This window comes from Molossus molossus, unplaced genomic scaffold (assembly GCF_014108415.1).
Source record: "Molossus molossus isolate mMolMol1 unplaced genomic scaffold, mMolMol1.p scaffold_m16_p_12, whole genome shotgun sequence".
NCBI classification, from domain to species: Eukaryota; Metazoa; Chordata; class Mammalia; order Chiroptera; family Molossidae; genus Molossus; species Molossus molossus.
The window spans coordinates 25,672,573-25,685,598 of record NW_023425347.1 but is presented as its reverse complement, the minus strand read 5'-3'; the positions used below and the strand labels follow the sequence as shown (position 1 = coordinate 25,685,598).

General features: G+C 41.6%; 1 protein-coding gene across 11 annotated transcripts in view; it reads left to right on the top strand.

Moving 5' to 3' along the window:
• The window catches only part of JARID2 (jumonji and AT-rich interaction domain containing 2), a 266,545-nt gene that overhangs the window by 115,827 nt on the left and 137,692 nt on the right, over nucleotides 1–13,026 (top strand). For 8 of the 11 annotated variants that reach the window (XM_036257239.1, XM_036257237.1, XM_036257236.1 and 5 more), the window contains 3 exons: nucleotides 1,307–1,476; nucleotides 2,572–2,686; nucleotides 7,976–8,111. In XM_036257239.1, coding sequence (XP_036113132.1) covers nucleotides 2,639–2,686; nucleotides 7,976–8,111 — 184 coding nt within the window. In that variant the 5' untranslated portion in view covers nucleotides 1,307–1,476; nucleotides 2,572–2,638. Of the gene's footprint in view, nucleotides 1–1,306; nucleotides 1,477–2,571; nucleotides 2,687–7,498; nucleotides 7,616–7,975; nucleotides 8,112–13,026 lie in introns of those variants that run through there. The other 3 variants (XM_036257247.1, XM_036257248.1, XM_036257242.1) reach the window with 3 other exon arrangements.

The following is a 13,026-nucleotide window of genomic DNA, read 5'->3' as shown; positions in this document are numbered from 1 at the left end:
GATGTTGCAGCCCATGTTGCTGCTGCCTTGACAACAGCAACGTCTGACATGCTCAGACGCAAAAGAGCTGACTTGGCAGCTGCCCAGCAGATTTTTATAAAGGCTCAGTTGGTGGCCGGAGATTCAGGCTGTCAGAGTTGTGTTATGCAATAAATCGTTTTCAGCAGAAGTTCTTAATCCAATTTCAGCTGTAGCCTATTTTTTTTTTTTTTAAATAGGCGGTAATCAAAGATAAGTACACATTATTTAGTGGGAGTTTGGAATAAGTAAAACTCTCCTTGTATAAGCATTTTCAGACCATTTACTTTATCCTGGGAAGCATGTCTGTCTCAGGAAATTTGCTGCTTGAACTGCTTTTAATTTAGAATCGAGGCAAAGGAATATCATTTACAAGTTCATAAGTCTGGTTTCCTGGCCACTTATCTTATTTCTAGGTGTGAGTATTCCCCCGATTTCTCTTTTCATGTTCGAGTATTGATAGTTGAACCATTTTATGGAATTTAGAAAAATGGATTAGCATTGAGTTGACTGGAGAGATTTCCAATGGTGAAGATATTATTTTGTTAAAAGGGAAGAAACAGTAGTTTTAACCTAAATCTGAGGTGAAACTCTCACATTTTTCTTCAATATTCTTTTCTCTTCCCCTTATTTATTTATTTGGCTCTGTAAATTCTTGTTTATATTGAATCCATGCCAAGAATCAACATCTCCAAAACTTTTTTTTGATGTTTTCATTGTTTTCTCCTTAAACTGTTGATGGAGGTGACTGGCATTTTGGACAGCAACCAATTGCATTAAATAGGATGATTTAACAATAGGTATATATGAACTTGTTTTGAAAGTAAAAGACACTTATGCAGAGGTTTCCAAAAGGGGCCCTCAGTTCTCTGTCTCTACCTTGCTCATGTACCCAGTCTTTCAAATTTTGTGTTCTTATCAGTCAGCTCTGTGCAGCTGTCAATCATACCACAGCCCTCCTTCCCACTCCTATTAATCAAACTTAGGGTAGGGAGTGAACATTGGAATTGGGCACTGCAATTCATTTTCTTTTTAAGAGGCTGGAAAGTCACTGATCCTCCACTCCTATGGCTGTGTCAGGGTGAGTGGAAATAGGATAGATATGTGCATGTGGTGGTATTGGCAACTCATCTAGTGGCTCCTGTAATTCAGACACATAACTGTTGTTTATCTTGGCACTTGTATAAATTTCAGTAAAGAGGCTGTATGTAGGAGGACTTCCTACTGTGAAATTGAACATTGTCTTCCTTCCAACCACTACTCCCCCATTTGCTTGTTGTACTTACAGGAGGCAGTGAAGACCATTTGATGCTGTGACCCCTCCATGGAAGCAAGAGTCTTTTCTGTGGAATGTAATGCGTTTCTGTGCCTGTCCCTGCTCCCCCATCCCTCTTTGTAATACGCAGGTTGACATTTAAAACATTGGTGTGAGGTTCTGGATTTCAATTTAAAACACTGGTGTGTATTACACTTCACTCTTGGATTTTGCTTTTATTTATCACTATTTTAAAAAATGTTTTTTCTTGATTGATTTTAGAGAGAGAGGAAGTGAGAGGGAGAGAGAGATAGAAACTACCATGAGAGAGAACATCCATTGGCCGCCTCCTGCATGCCCCCCACTGGGGATCAGGTCCACAGCCTGGGCATGTGCCCTGACTGGGAATTGAACCTGCGACCTCTTGGCACATGGGGTCGATGCTCAAGCACTGAGCCACACCGGCTGGGCTTGCCTTATTTTTATTTGGTGATTTGATTAAAAATTATCTCTGGCTCTGGTTGGTTGGCATTGTACTGTGCACCAATAGGTCAATGGTTCGATTCCCATTCCAAGCACATGCCCAGGTTTTTGTTTTTGTTTTTGTTTTTTATCCTCACCTGAGGACATTTTTCCATTTTTTGTTCAGGTAGAGTGGGAGGGGGAGAGAGGAACAGAGAGAGAGAGAGAGAAACATCGATGTGAAAGGAACACATCGAGTGGCTGCCACCCGCACAACCCACCAGGGCCGGGGACAAACTGCAACCGAGGTACGTGCCCTTAGCGGAAATCGAACCCGGGTCTCTCAGGATCGCAGGCCGACGCTCCAACAGCTTGAGCAAAACCGGCCAGGGCCATGCCCAGGTTTTGGGCTCCATTCTCAGTAGATGTCATGCAGAAGGCATTGGATTGATGTTTCCCGCTCACTTCCCCTCTCTGTAAACAAAAATCAATAAAAAATGATTTGTGGTCTTGTGGACCTTTTAAAAATGGATTTAGATTTGCTGTAAGGGACCTAGTACCAGTGGTTCACCTGAATCCCAGTTTCCACCAGTTATCTTGCATTGTTATTAACAGTGCTGTTGGTTGGGATGATAAATTTCTTAGTCACTCTAACAATGATGCATGTGCCTCTTAGCAGTTTGCTCACAAGGATTGGAAATTAACTATCTTCCATTGGGTTCTTTTAATTTAAAAATAGCTATAATTGTTGGAAAGTTAAAAAACAAAAAACTGATTAGAAATGTGCTTCTCTATCCCATGCCTTTTCACCATTGTTTTCCCTTTCCTACATCAAGATGGCCTGAATTTGAAACCATAATAAAAACCCACATATGGACAAATTGCATAAGGATGCCTTGAGCCATGTCCTTAGAATTGATATTCTGTCACACAAGGTTGTTGGAAGGGCCGGTAAGATAAGTTCCTTCCTTCCCCCTCTCTTCCCTCCCCTGCCCCTTTTGCTTGTCTCTAGCTAGAGCTGTTGCTCTTGAGTTGTTTTGTTTTTCTTTTTTTCCTCACCCGAGGACACTTTAGCATCTATCTTCAGATAGAGCAGGAGGGAGAGAGTGGGGAAGAGAGAGAGAGAAACATCTATGTGAGAGAGATACATCAACTGGTTGCCACTCATACTGGGGACAAACTGCAACTGAGGTACGTGCTCTTAGGGGGAACTGAACTCGGGACTCTCTGGTCCGTGGGCTGACGCTCTAACTGCTGAGCCAAACCGGCCAGGGCAAGTTGTTTTGTTTTTCATATAACATTTACATTCACCTCTTGAAATTAGTACTTATAATTTTGCTTTCATTTAGGCGTCAGTGCGAGCTACACATTCGACAGTTCCTCTTTAGTAACAAATTCTGAGTTTTGAAATTTGATTCCAGAACTGGCACCTGCTGAGCCAGTTGTCTACCTGATGGCCAGCACCAGCTCTTGTTTATATCTCCAACTGCAGGACTTTTGGGCACTGAAACTCACCTCTAAAAAATAAGAGTTTCATGATTACTTCCTTTCCCACTCACTTTAAACTGAAAGGGAGAAAGCAGTGGTGTAGACCTTGTAGTCAGGTCTGAGCAGAAAACTGTGCACATTCCTTGCTTGTCAGTGCTGATTTCACTGCCTTAGCATATAGTGAGCTCCTAGCAAACGTTTGCTGTGGTTAGAATCATTACCACTTTTTTATATGCTTCCTGTAGGAATGTAAGGACATCATCCTCTGCCCCGCATCTGTTTTGCAAGCTTAACTGACTTGGGTGTCCCTGCTTTTTCTTGCTTTTGAGTGCGCTCGCTTGCTCTCTCTGAAGTCAATAAATTTTTTTATTTTTATTTTTTTGCTTTGAGGTTGGGGAAATATAAGTAAGAGAATGTGGGGTGGGAATGAGGAAAGGGGGTGCATTTTTCTGGAAGCTTGAATTGTGCATTTCAAATTTTTGATGTTCTGTTATCCTACATGTCTTAACTGAAACTCCAAATGGCAACAGCTGTTTTTTAATCTTTAATGAAATTCATGAGAACTGGCAATTGACTTTACATCATAATGAAGCTGCTGGACTCTGATATCAGTGACTACAACGCCTCCTATATGTTCCTTTATTAACCTGACCAGTTAACCAGAATGGACAAGGTGCTTGGTTTATGGGAACATTCTGGAGGAGGCCAAAAAAGGATCTTTCTCTATTCAGTGTTGCACTGTCAAGTCAGATTCTGATGATTCCACCTGAGGAGAGGGAGAGCCAAGTCTAGGGAGGTCAAAGGGGATAATTAGATTTCTTTGAAAACTGAGGCATGAGTTGATGTGAAAATAGTGATTTGGGAATGAATACGTGAATATAAGAGGGTGGGGGAAATATGATGAGATACAGAGGAAAAGGAACATGAACAGATGTAGTGAGGGAGGAATGGAGACAAACAGTGAGGCATTTTGTGAAGGAGATGGTCCGAATTTAGCTGAAGTAAAGAGACTGAGAAAGTCATTAGCTTTGGGTCCCATAAGACCGTGCAGGCATTGTTTGTTTGTTTTTTACAGGGAACTAGGTGGTTGAGAAAGGGGTGGTGCAACCACTGTGTAGTAAGTTGCCAAGCTTACTGCTGAGAATGAGTGCTGTATCCCTGCCCTTTGGGATTTGTCACTGTGGTCACTGTGTGTGGAGTGTTTAATGGCGGTAGCAGTGACTTGTCAAGAAAATTGTAGTGATTTCAGGTGCTTCACTTAAAACATCCTGGATGCTAGTAAGGTCAGCCACTGACAGGCCAAGTATGGGTAAAAGTAGGTGGGCACAGTGAGATTGAATTTGAGTTTTTATTGTTTCCAGAAATATTCACTGAACTTTTACGCTATCAGGTATGTTTTAGGGGCTAGAATAACAGTGGTGAACAGGAGATACAATTTCCTAACCCCATACAGACATTGTTTAAATGTCTGATTAAATAGGACAGTTATTGAAAAGGGGAAAATTAAAAGGCAACCCTGTAGTTAGAGGTCATATGACCTTGAGGGGTGTTTGCATTTCGAGTTGCCTGCCCTTCAGTGACAGTTATGGTGTCAGGGCTGGTTTTCAGAGCATCCAGTTCTTGGCTGTTCTGAACAGCAGAATGAGTGTTAGACTTGAAGTCCCTTTTTTTCTAGCCTTCCATGACACTCAGTTTGGAGAGCACTGTGCTGCCACATGGTGGGGTGCACACCTTTGATTTTGCATCTGACATTCCACTAAAGAGGGGTTCTGGCACCCTGATCTGTCAGCTGAATGTAGGGTGAGTCATCATGACTCTGCAGCTGTGAAAGGCAGTTTAATTTTTAATTTCTGAATTATTGCCTACCTATCACAATTTTGGAAATAGAGGAATCAACTTGTTACCTACCTCTGTCGTCACCCATTAATTAGGTGTGTGTCTTGCATTGGCATTGATAGTGGTGACAAGTCTTGACCAGCACTTCATATTATAAAAGAACACTTGTGTTTAGAAAAAAGTTTGATTTTGCCCTGGCCGGTTTGGCTCAGCGGTTAGAGCGTCGGCCTGCGGTCCTGAGAGACCCGGGTTCGGTTCCTGCTAAGGGCGCGTACCTCGGCTGCAGTTTGTCCCCGGCCCTGGTCGGTTGTGCGGGTGGCAGCCACTCGATGTGTTCCTTTCACATCGATGTTTCTCTCCCTCCCTCCCACTCTACCTGAACAAAAAAATAAAATAAAATAAAATAAAAAGTTTGATTTTAATGTCTGAAATTTAAAAACGCGTAATCTGTGTCATGGATGTGCTTCCCCTGTATTTAAAGTACTTGATAGGTGTAATGAAGCTGCTCTTGTGCTAGTAAGTAAACCTTAAATGCAGGAGTTTTCAACCTCACATGGTTTGTTTTAATTAGACATTAGTTGTAGGGGTGTGATTCTCTCTTATAGAGGGCTGAAGTCAGAATGATGGTACCAGCCCAAACAGGATGCAGAAAATCATCATGGGAATTTTACATTGAAAGCTAATTATTAATTATTTATAATTTATAACCTTTGTGTATGTAGGAAATAATAGTTTATAATCACATCACTGTTGCAGAGATGCAAACGATGAGAACAGGAACTTGGTGGTGATGAAGAGAATTTTGCTGCACAGCCTTTATTACATAGACTGACTGTGGAAGCTGAAGAGGTGGACTTCAGTCTAATAAGCATTAAGTCCTCCTGCATTTAAGACTGCCATTCAGTTGCAAAGAATATTCTAGGAGAGCTTTCATGCAAACAGAAGGAGTTGCTGTAAGAGTGAATTCAACTGTGATGTGCTTTGTATGTGTTGCATAGCTAAATCACCTGCCTTTTACTCAGGTTAGTTATGTGGGCTGCCCAGATAGGTCTGGTCAAAGTACTTCATTTTTATGGTTTTTAATCATGTAATTGAAAGGCCTCTAGTGACTTATACCAAGTAGCAGGTAAGAAAGTGTGTGTGTTCCACCTGTCAGATTGAGGCAAGGTTTGCTGCTGCTTTTAACCTTTATGTTTGAATCTTGACCACCACCCTGCTTAGTAGATGCCTTTACTCTCAGGAGAGTAACTAGAAAGACAGGATGCGCCTTCTTCCTCTAGCAGTAACGGAAATCTCTGCTTGGCAGGTCTACAGGAGTGAAGGGTGTGCACGGGAAGGTGGAAATCCTAGCTCCCTTCTTTCCCAGGGCTTCTCTTCCTCTTATTATAGAAGATGGAGAATTACTCTCATTCTAGGAAATCCTGGAAGCTTAACCAGAGTGCCGCTTAATTTATTTAGGGCTTAGAGTTTCTATGTGGTTGGATTTCTAAGATGTAGTTGTGTTTATGCAGAGTTTAGGAATTTAAGATGGAAAACACCTCAGCCATCCCAGTTCATGTATTGAGTCCCATGGAGGTTTTATGTCATGAGCTAGTGTTAGGGAGTAAACACCAACATGCTGGACGTCCAGTACAACAGCATCAGTCTGACTCTGAGATATTCGGGTTTCTGTTTGAACAGAAGGAACATGAATATCCAAAACACTGTTTTTACCTAGGGTATTAATGTTTTCCTTGTGCTCTTGAGGCCCAAAATATCTGAGAAGCTCAAATATTTGTGTCTCCAAATCAAACTGTGTTATAAAATGCTTAAGTCTTGCAGCAGGTATGAGAATGTGAGGGTTTCTTAGATAAGCAAGATGCATAGATATCTACAGAGGAACCTGTGAATGTCCTGAGCCGTATGAGTCTACCCTTTAAACCTTAAAAACCTTGTTGTTGTTCCCCTACAACAGTTGTCTCAGTTCAGTCACCGTATCAGCTATCTCCATCCTCCAGACTTGGCACTGTTCTGTCTCAGTTTCCTGCTTGTGTGTCTCCCCCTCCATGCCCCCTCTCCCCTTAGTGTTTGCTTCTTCAGTTTTAATCTTTGCTGCTGGACCAGTCTCTGGGTTGGCTGCTAGTTCTTTGATTCCCCCACCCCACCTTCTTCCACCCTGGGCTTTATTTTGTTCATTCCCCTCTCAAGAACCTGCATTGGATCTGATACAGCAGACATAGGGAGCCATACTTTTAAATCAGACATTCAAGACCTGTTATTAACCTGTGTGTATTTCTTCTTATCTCATTGCCCACCCCGCCTACCCCCCAATCCAATGCCCTTTTCCACACTGGTGTTTGGCTCCCTCCCCCCTCTCCTTGTTTTGTGACTTATTTCCTTAAGAGCCTGTTGCTGATCCAATTTTATTTAGTCTGACTGAACTGTAAATTTCCTTGAAGGTAGCACCAATTCCCAACAACAACAACAACAACAAAAGTTCCCAGAACAGTGAAGCACATGTTTGTAAGACCGTTCTGGCACGGCTGACTGTAAAACCCCATCGTTACTTCCTGGGCTGTGAGTGTAATAACTGCTCTCCGTGAACTTTGACAGGAATCTCCCATATTCCCCATTAATGAAGGCCTTCCATGTGGGTCTCTAAGGGAAGTGAGATGGTTGTGTCTTTCTTTCAGTCCCTTGGACTGTGGGTTGGCTTTTTGCTTGAGGTCTCTCCAGATAGTAGAAGGACTAGTGCTGTCTCTCTGCCATGTGCTGTAATATTGATCTCTAGACTGTGTCTTGGGCATACAACACTTGTTCGATTTTTTTAAATGTTTATTGTAATTCTTAATATTTACCTGCTCCCCCCCCCCCCCCCCCCCCCCCCCCGCTTTCTTTTAAGTAACTCCCCTTGTTTGCATTTCTCTGTTTCTCCAGGATGACAGTGATGGGATTCCATGGTCAGAAGAAAGGGTGGTACGCAAAGTCCTTTACTTGTCTCTGAAGGAGTTCAAGAATGCCCAGAAGAGGCAGCATGGTGAAGGCATTGCTGGGAGCCTGAAAACAGTGAATGGTGAGTTGAATATATTTTGGAATCTCTGGGCACCGCCTTGTTTCTGAATTGGATGTGTTTTTTTGCAACTTGAGCTTTTAAAGTTAGGTCCTTCCTGGCAGTTTTTCTAGACACCCTGTTGGGTTTATAGATTTATTTTCATGGTTCTTTATGTGCTGCACAATATAATTGGCAAGTAGTTAGTCTGTCCCCTGTACACAGAACCAGGGCTGCAAATTGACTTTTACTAAATCCTGGGTTGAATGTGGAGCCCGTTTTACTGGGTTTTCTGTGGCTATCTGCTTCATACCCAAGTATGACAGCAGAAGTCTTTGATGATCTTGCTGCAAGGTGGAACCTTTGGTTCTTATCCCCACTTTGTAAAGGGAGCAGCCTAAATCTAAGGTGTGCCTACTGCCTCCCTGCTCTCTGGTTCAGCAGTCTCCTAAGTTCCTGCTTCCTTGTATGTTGATCAGGTCGGGCAAATTGCCACCCAGCACAAGTACACAGTAGCATAGAAATTCTGTGGATCCAGAAGTATAACTCTTTTTGTACAGTTATCAAAAGGGTACTTGAGCCCTGGCCGGTTTTGCTCAGTGGTTAGAGTGTCGGCCCGCAGACCAGAGAGGCCCGGGTTCAGTTCCCACTAAGGGCACGTTTGTCCCTGGGGTCGTGTGGGTGGCAACCACTCGATGTGTCTCTCTCACGTAGATATTTCTCTCTTGCTCCCTCTCTCTCTCCCGCTCTGTCTCAAGATAAAAGTGCAAAAATGTCCTGGGGTGAGGATTTAAAAAAAAGGGTACTTGACGCCTGCAAGGAAGCTTGCTCCTTTCTGAATTTATTTTGATGTCTCTTTTTAATGGGGTTTATTATGATTCAGATGAAATAATTCCATGCAAACCATTTCAGAACTAACATTTGGTTTTTCAGGGGATGTGGCTGTGGTAGCATTCCATAGTCTCTATTGTACTTAACCACTCTCTTAGAAGTAGATGTAATGTGAATTGACCATGTTCTGGTTTGTACTTGCTTGGAGCAGGGAGATGAGGAAGAGGAGATTCTGTTCTTTCTTAGAATCTTTGCTCTGGTCTTGGGTAACAATTATCATATCTGGGTACTTAACAGCTTTCCATGCAGGTGCATGCAGAGTGACAGGTTCACTTAGGATTCTAGTTTCTTTCCAGCCTGCTTAACTATAAGGCAAGTTGTCTGGAAGCCTCTTGTTGGAAATAGTGCTTACAGACAGGACCTGCAACATCTTTGTTTCTACGGGCCGTGGTTGGATTTGATGAGATGACCTCCCTGACATCCACTCCACTTCTTTCTCTCTCTTCTAGTATTGTTTAATTTGAAACAAGAACCCCCTGAATTCTGAGCCAAAATGTAATGGGAAAAGCCATTTTTTAAAATTAATTCATGTTTGCAAAAGTAACATTAGTGAAATCTTTTGGCACAAGTGACATTTTGGACCCCCATGGATCTCCAACAGAGACCCCATCTATTCCTTGGCCACCTGTAATATATACAGTAAACTATATTGTGCCCTGGGTCTGTTTGGAGAACATTTGATGTGATATTTCTTATCATCGTTTCACATTGAATACAGACGGTCCCCCAACTTAGGATGATTTTAGTCGATTTTTCAACTTAACGATGCATATGACACATCACATGAGCTAATCAACACGTTGTTATAAAATGGACTTTGTTAGAACATTTTGCCAAACTGGACACTAAAAGTGTTCTCAGCCCATTTAAGGTAGGCTGGGCTAAGCTGTGTCAGGTTGGGTGTATTAAATGCCTTTTCAACTAAACCCATTGTAAACTGAAAACATCTTACTTGAATGTAACCACAGTGAAAATAAACTGAGGAGCAGTGTTTTGCTTGATTATGATTTTGGGGAGGGTAATGGAGAGAATATCGAATCTTGGAGTTGAGTACAGCAGTGGCTATTATGGCCTCAGATCTTAGTGTTGTGATAAGAATGCTGTCATTGTGCTATCACAAGTGGTGGTGCTTTACATGCTCTTGGAATCTCTTAATTTAAAAGAACAGCCTAATTGGGGGAAATCACTTTTAGGACAAAAGTTAGCCAGGTGTCCAGGATTGAGTAAAAGTGCAATTTGGGTAAAAGAACAAAAACTAAAGTAAGTCATTCAAGAAGCACTGAGTATTGCCAGGTAGCTGGCTAAATGTGGCTCATTTTTATTGGCATAGTCCAGGGCTTGACAATACGAAGAAAAGAATTCTAAGAAAAGTTGTCAAAGACATCTCTATTGGGATCATTGAAAGCTTTAAGTAATTCTTGTACCAGCTTCATAAAGAAAAGGTAGTTTTTGTCATGTTAGTTTGCCTTTCACCCTGATAAAGACGGACTTGTCTTTTTTTTTAAACAACATAAAAAAAAAACACTTCTCATTTTGGTTGTGAAATCGCTGTGAATATGCCCTTTTCTGGATCTTGTTGGTGTTTGTGCAGGACCATTCCAAGGCCACCTTTTTGTTATTCTGTATATTGCATTTCAAATAGCAGTTCTGAGTAAACACATCTATCTTATTGTTTCAGAACTTAAGTGTGTTTTAAGAAGAATTTTTCTGAAAGGCTGCTAACATGTTACAGTGTGCTTTCCTGTTTGGGGGCTACTGGAAAGAGCAGGAAAACAGACTCGTTACCATGGGAATAACTCCTGTAGTTCTCAGAATCTCAGAAGTGCTCTCTAGGAGGGTGTGATCCAGAATGAGCTGAAATAGCAGGGAGCATTCAAGACTTTTTTTTCTTTTGCCTAAATGAAGTTAGGAGTAGGGATGATCGTAAGCAGTGTTCTCTATGAATGTCTGTGTGTGTGTATCACTTGAGCTTGAATGGGTGTTTTATATTAGATCATCATTCATATACTATACAAAAGAGTGACTCTGTCTTAAACTGTACATCACAGCATATAATCTTGGGTTTCTTCATTGTCGGCAAGTGAAGGTAAGGTAGTGGAGGGAGAGTGATTTTAACAGTCAAAGAAGGTGCTTGTTTTTCTCTCATTTATTTTTTGTTATTGTTAGTCCCCCAACCCCTTAAGGTTCCTTTTTAAAAGTTGAAATAATTCCACTGGTCCTTTAATTGTAACATGAATTTGTCTGGTGGGTCGTAAAAATTTTGAAACTGTCCAGTACAGAGAGAGCCTTTGCTGGAAGGTGGGGTATGAAACTGGATGGGGGACCTGGAAAGTATTATCCTAAGCGAAACAAGCCAAACAGAAAGACAAGTATCATATGATCTCACTTATTTGTGGAATATAATGAACATAACAGTATGAGGAATGGGGTAGCCCCAGAGACGTGGAAATAGGGTACAGACTGACAGTCCCCAGAAGAGGGGATGGTGGGGGAGAGATAAACCACAGAACTTATATGCATATATGCATGAACAATGGACATGGACAACAAAGCTGGGGACAGGGCAGGGAGGGGGGTGGTGGGGGGGAATCAGTGGGGAGAAAAGGAGAAAGACCTGTAACAAAAATAAATAAATTAAAAAAAAAAAAGAATAATAATGACAAGGCCACGCCACTCGTGTTCATATTACCGGATCACAAGGTATGGCTCGTGTGACACTAGGCCACTTCATTGAACCCTCAACTCCACTTTGTTATAGGCTCAAGGCCGTGGCCCTTATGCAATGAAAGTTCTATGGGAGGTTTTACTTGTATCTTTCAGAAATGCATACTTTTGACTCTCTGCGATCATGTATATCCAAGGACTCGAAGGAGCAATATAAGGGAATTCAGAACCTTATAAATGACTATATACATACACAGTTTTCTTACTTTTCCCCCCACACCAATAAAACTTCATTAACCATTAAAAAAAAAGAAAGAAAGAAGGAAAGAAACTGGATGGCACATGAGTCAGAGCATGTACCTGTTCCCCAGATTGGTGTGGGGGGCTTCTGCTTCTGTCTCCCCTTTTCATACTTTATCATTTGAGGATCTTGGGTAGTAACATATCTCTGAGTATGTCTACCCGGGGCTTTGTGTTGTGTTGTGTGTGGTAATGGCTTTACTAAGTCTCAGTAGCAGAATTAGAATCGCAGTTCAAGGTGCATAACTTTGAATCAAGTTTTTATTTTAGAACACATGTCGGATTAAAATTACACCATGTCTTTGCAGCCATTAGTATTGAAAGCAAGGTGTTTTTTGTTTGTTTGTTTGTTTGTTTGTTTGTTTTTCTTTGTCATCTCTCCTTCCTCCCATTACTTTTTAAACTAAGATGTTTCTCGGTGACTGATCCTACCCGTTTCCTAGGAAAATTCCATTTTAAAATAATATTTTGCGATAACAATAGAATGGGCTTGACATACTTTAGTATCTGATTGGAATTGACATGACTTCTGCTAAGTCACTAACATGCTAGGATCTGAACAAGCATCCTCTTGTGCTTCCCTCTTATGTGAGGCTGGTCAGGGGTCTGGTATGTCTTAACAGTGTTCAAGCAGTGGCAGCTTGTATCTGAGCAGCTGAGCTCAGCTGCCCCATTTCTGCAGATCTAGTGTAGTAGTAATAACGCAAGCAGACATAAGATAGTAAAATTCATGTTTGCCATCAATCTTACTTTTGTGGTTTTAAAATGACAGGGAATGAAATTTTTTTGTCCTTTGAGGTCGTGAATATGAGTCTTGAATGGTCTCGTGGATGGTCTGTGTTGGAACTGACCCATCATTACAGCTTGTTAGTTATAGCCAGACTTAGGAGGCAGTGCTTACATTTTTGCTGATTGTGAGTCTTCTACTGTTTACTTCCTGCTATAGATAATGCTACTTTTTCCGGCTGTAATACATTGACAAAAGCTTAGGAAAGGGCAGGCAAAGGCTGCGGCCATGGCCACTCTTTGAAGACTCTTAGCCCACTGGGGCTGAAATTAGGGACCCTTAAATAACATGCTCTAC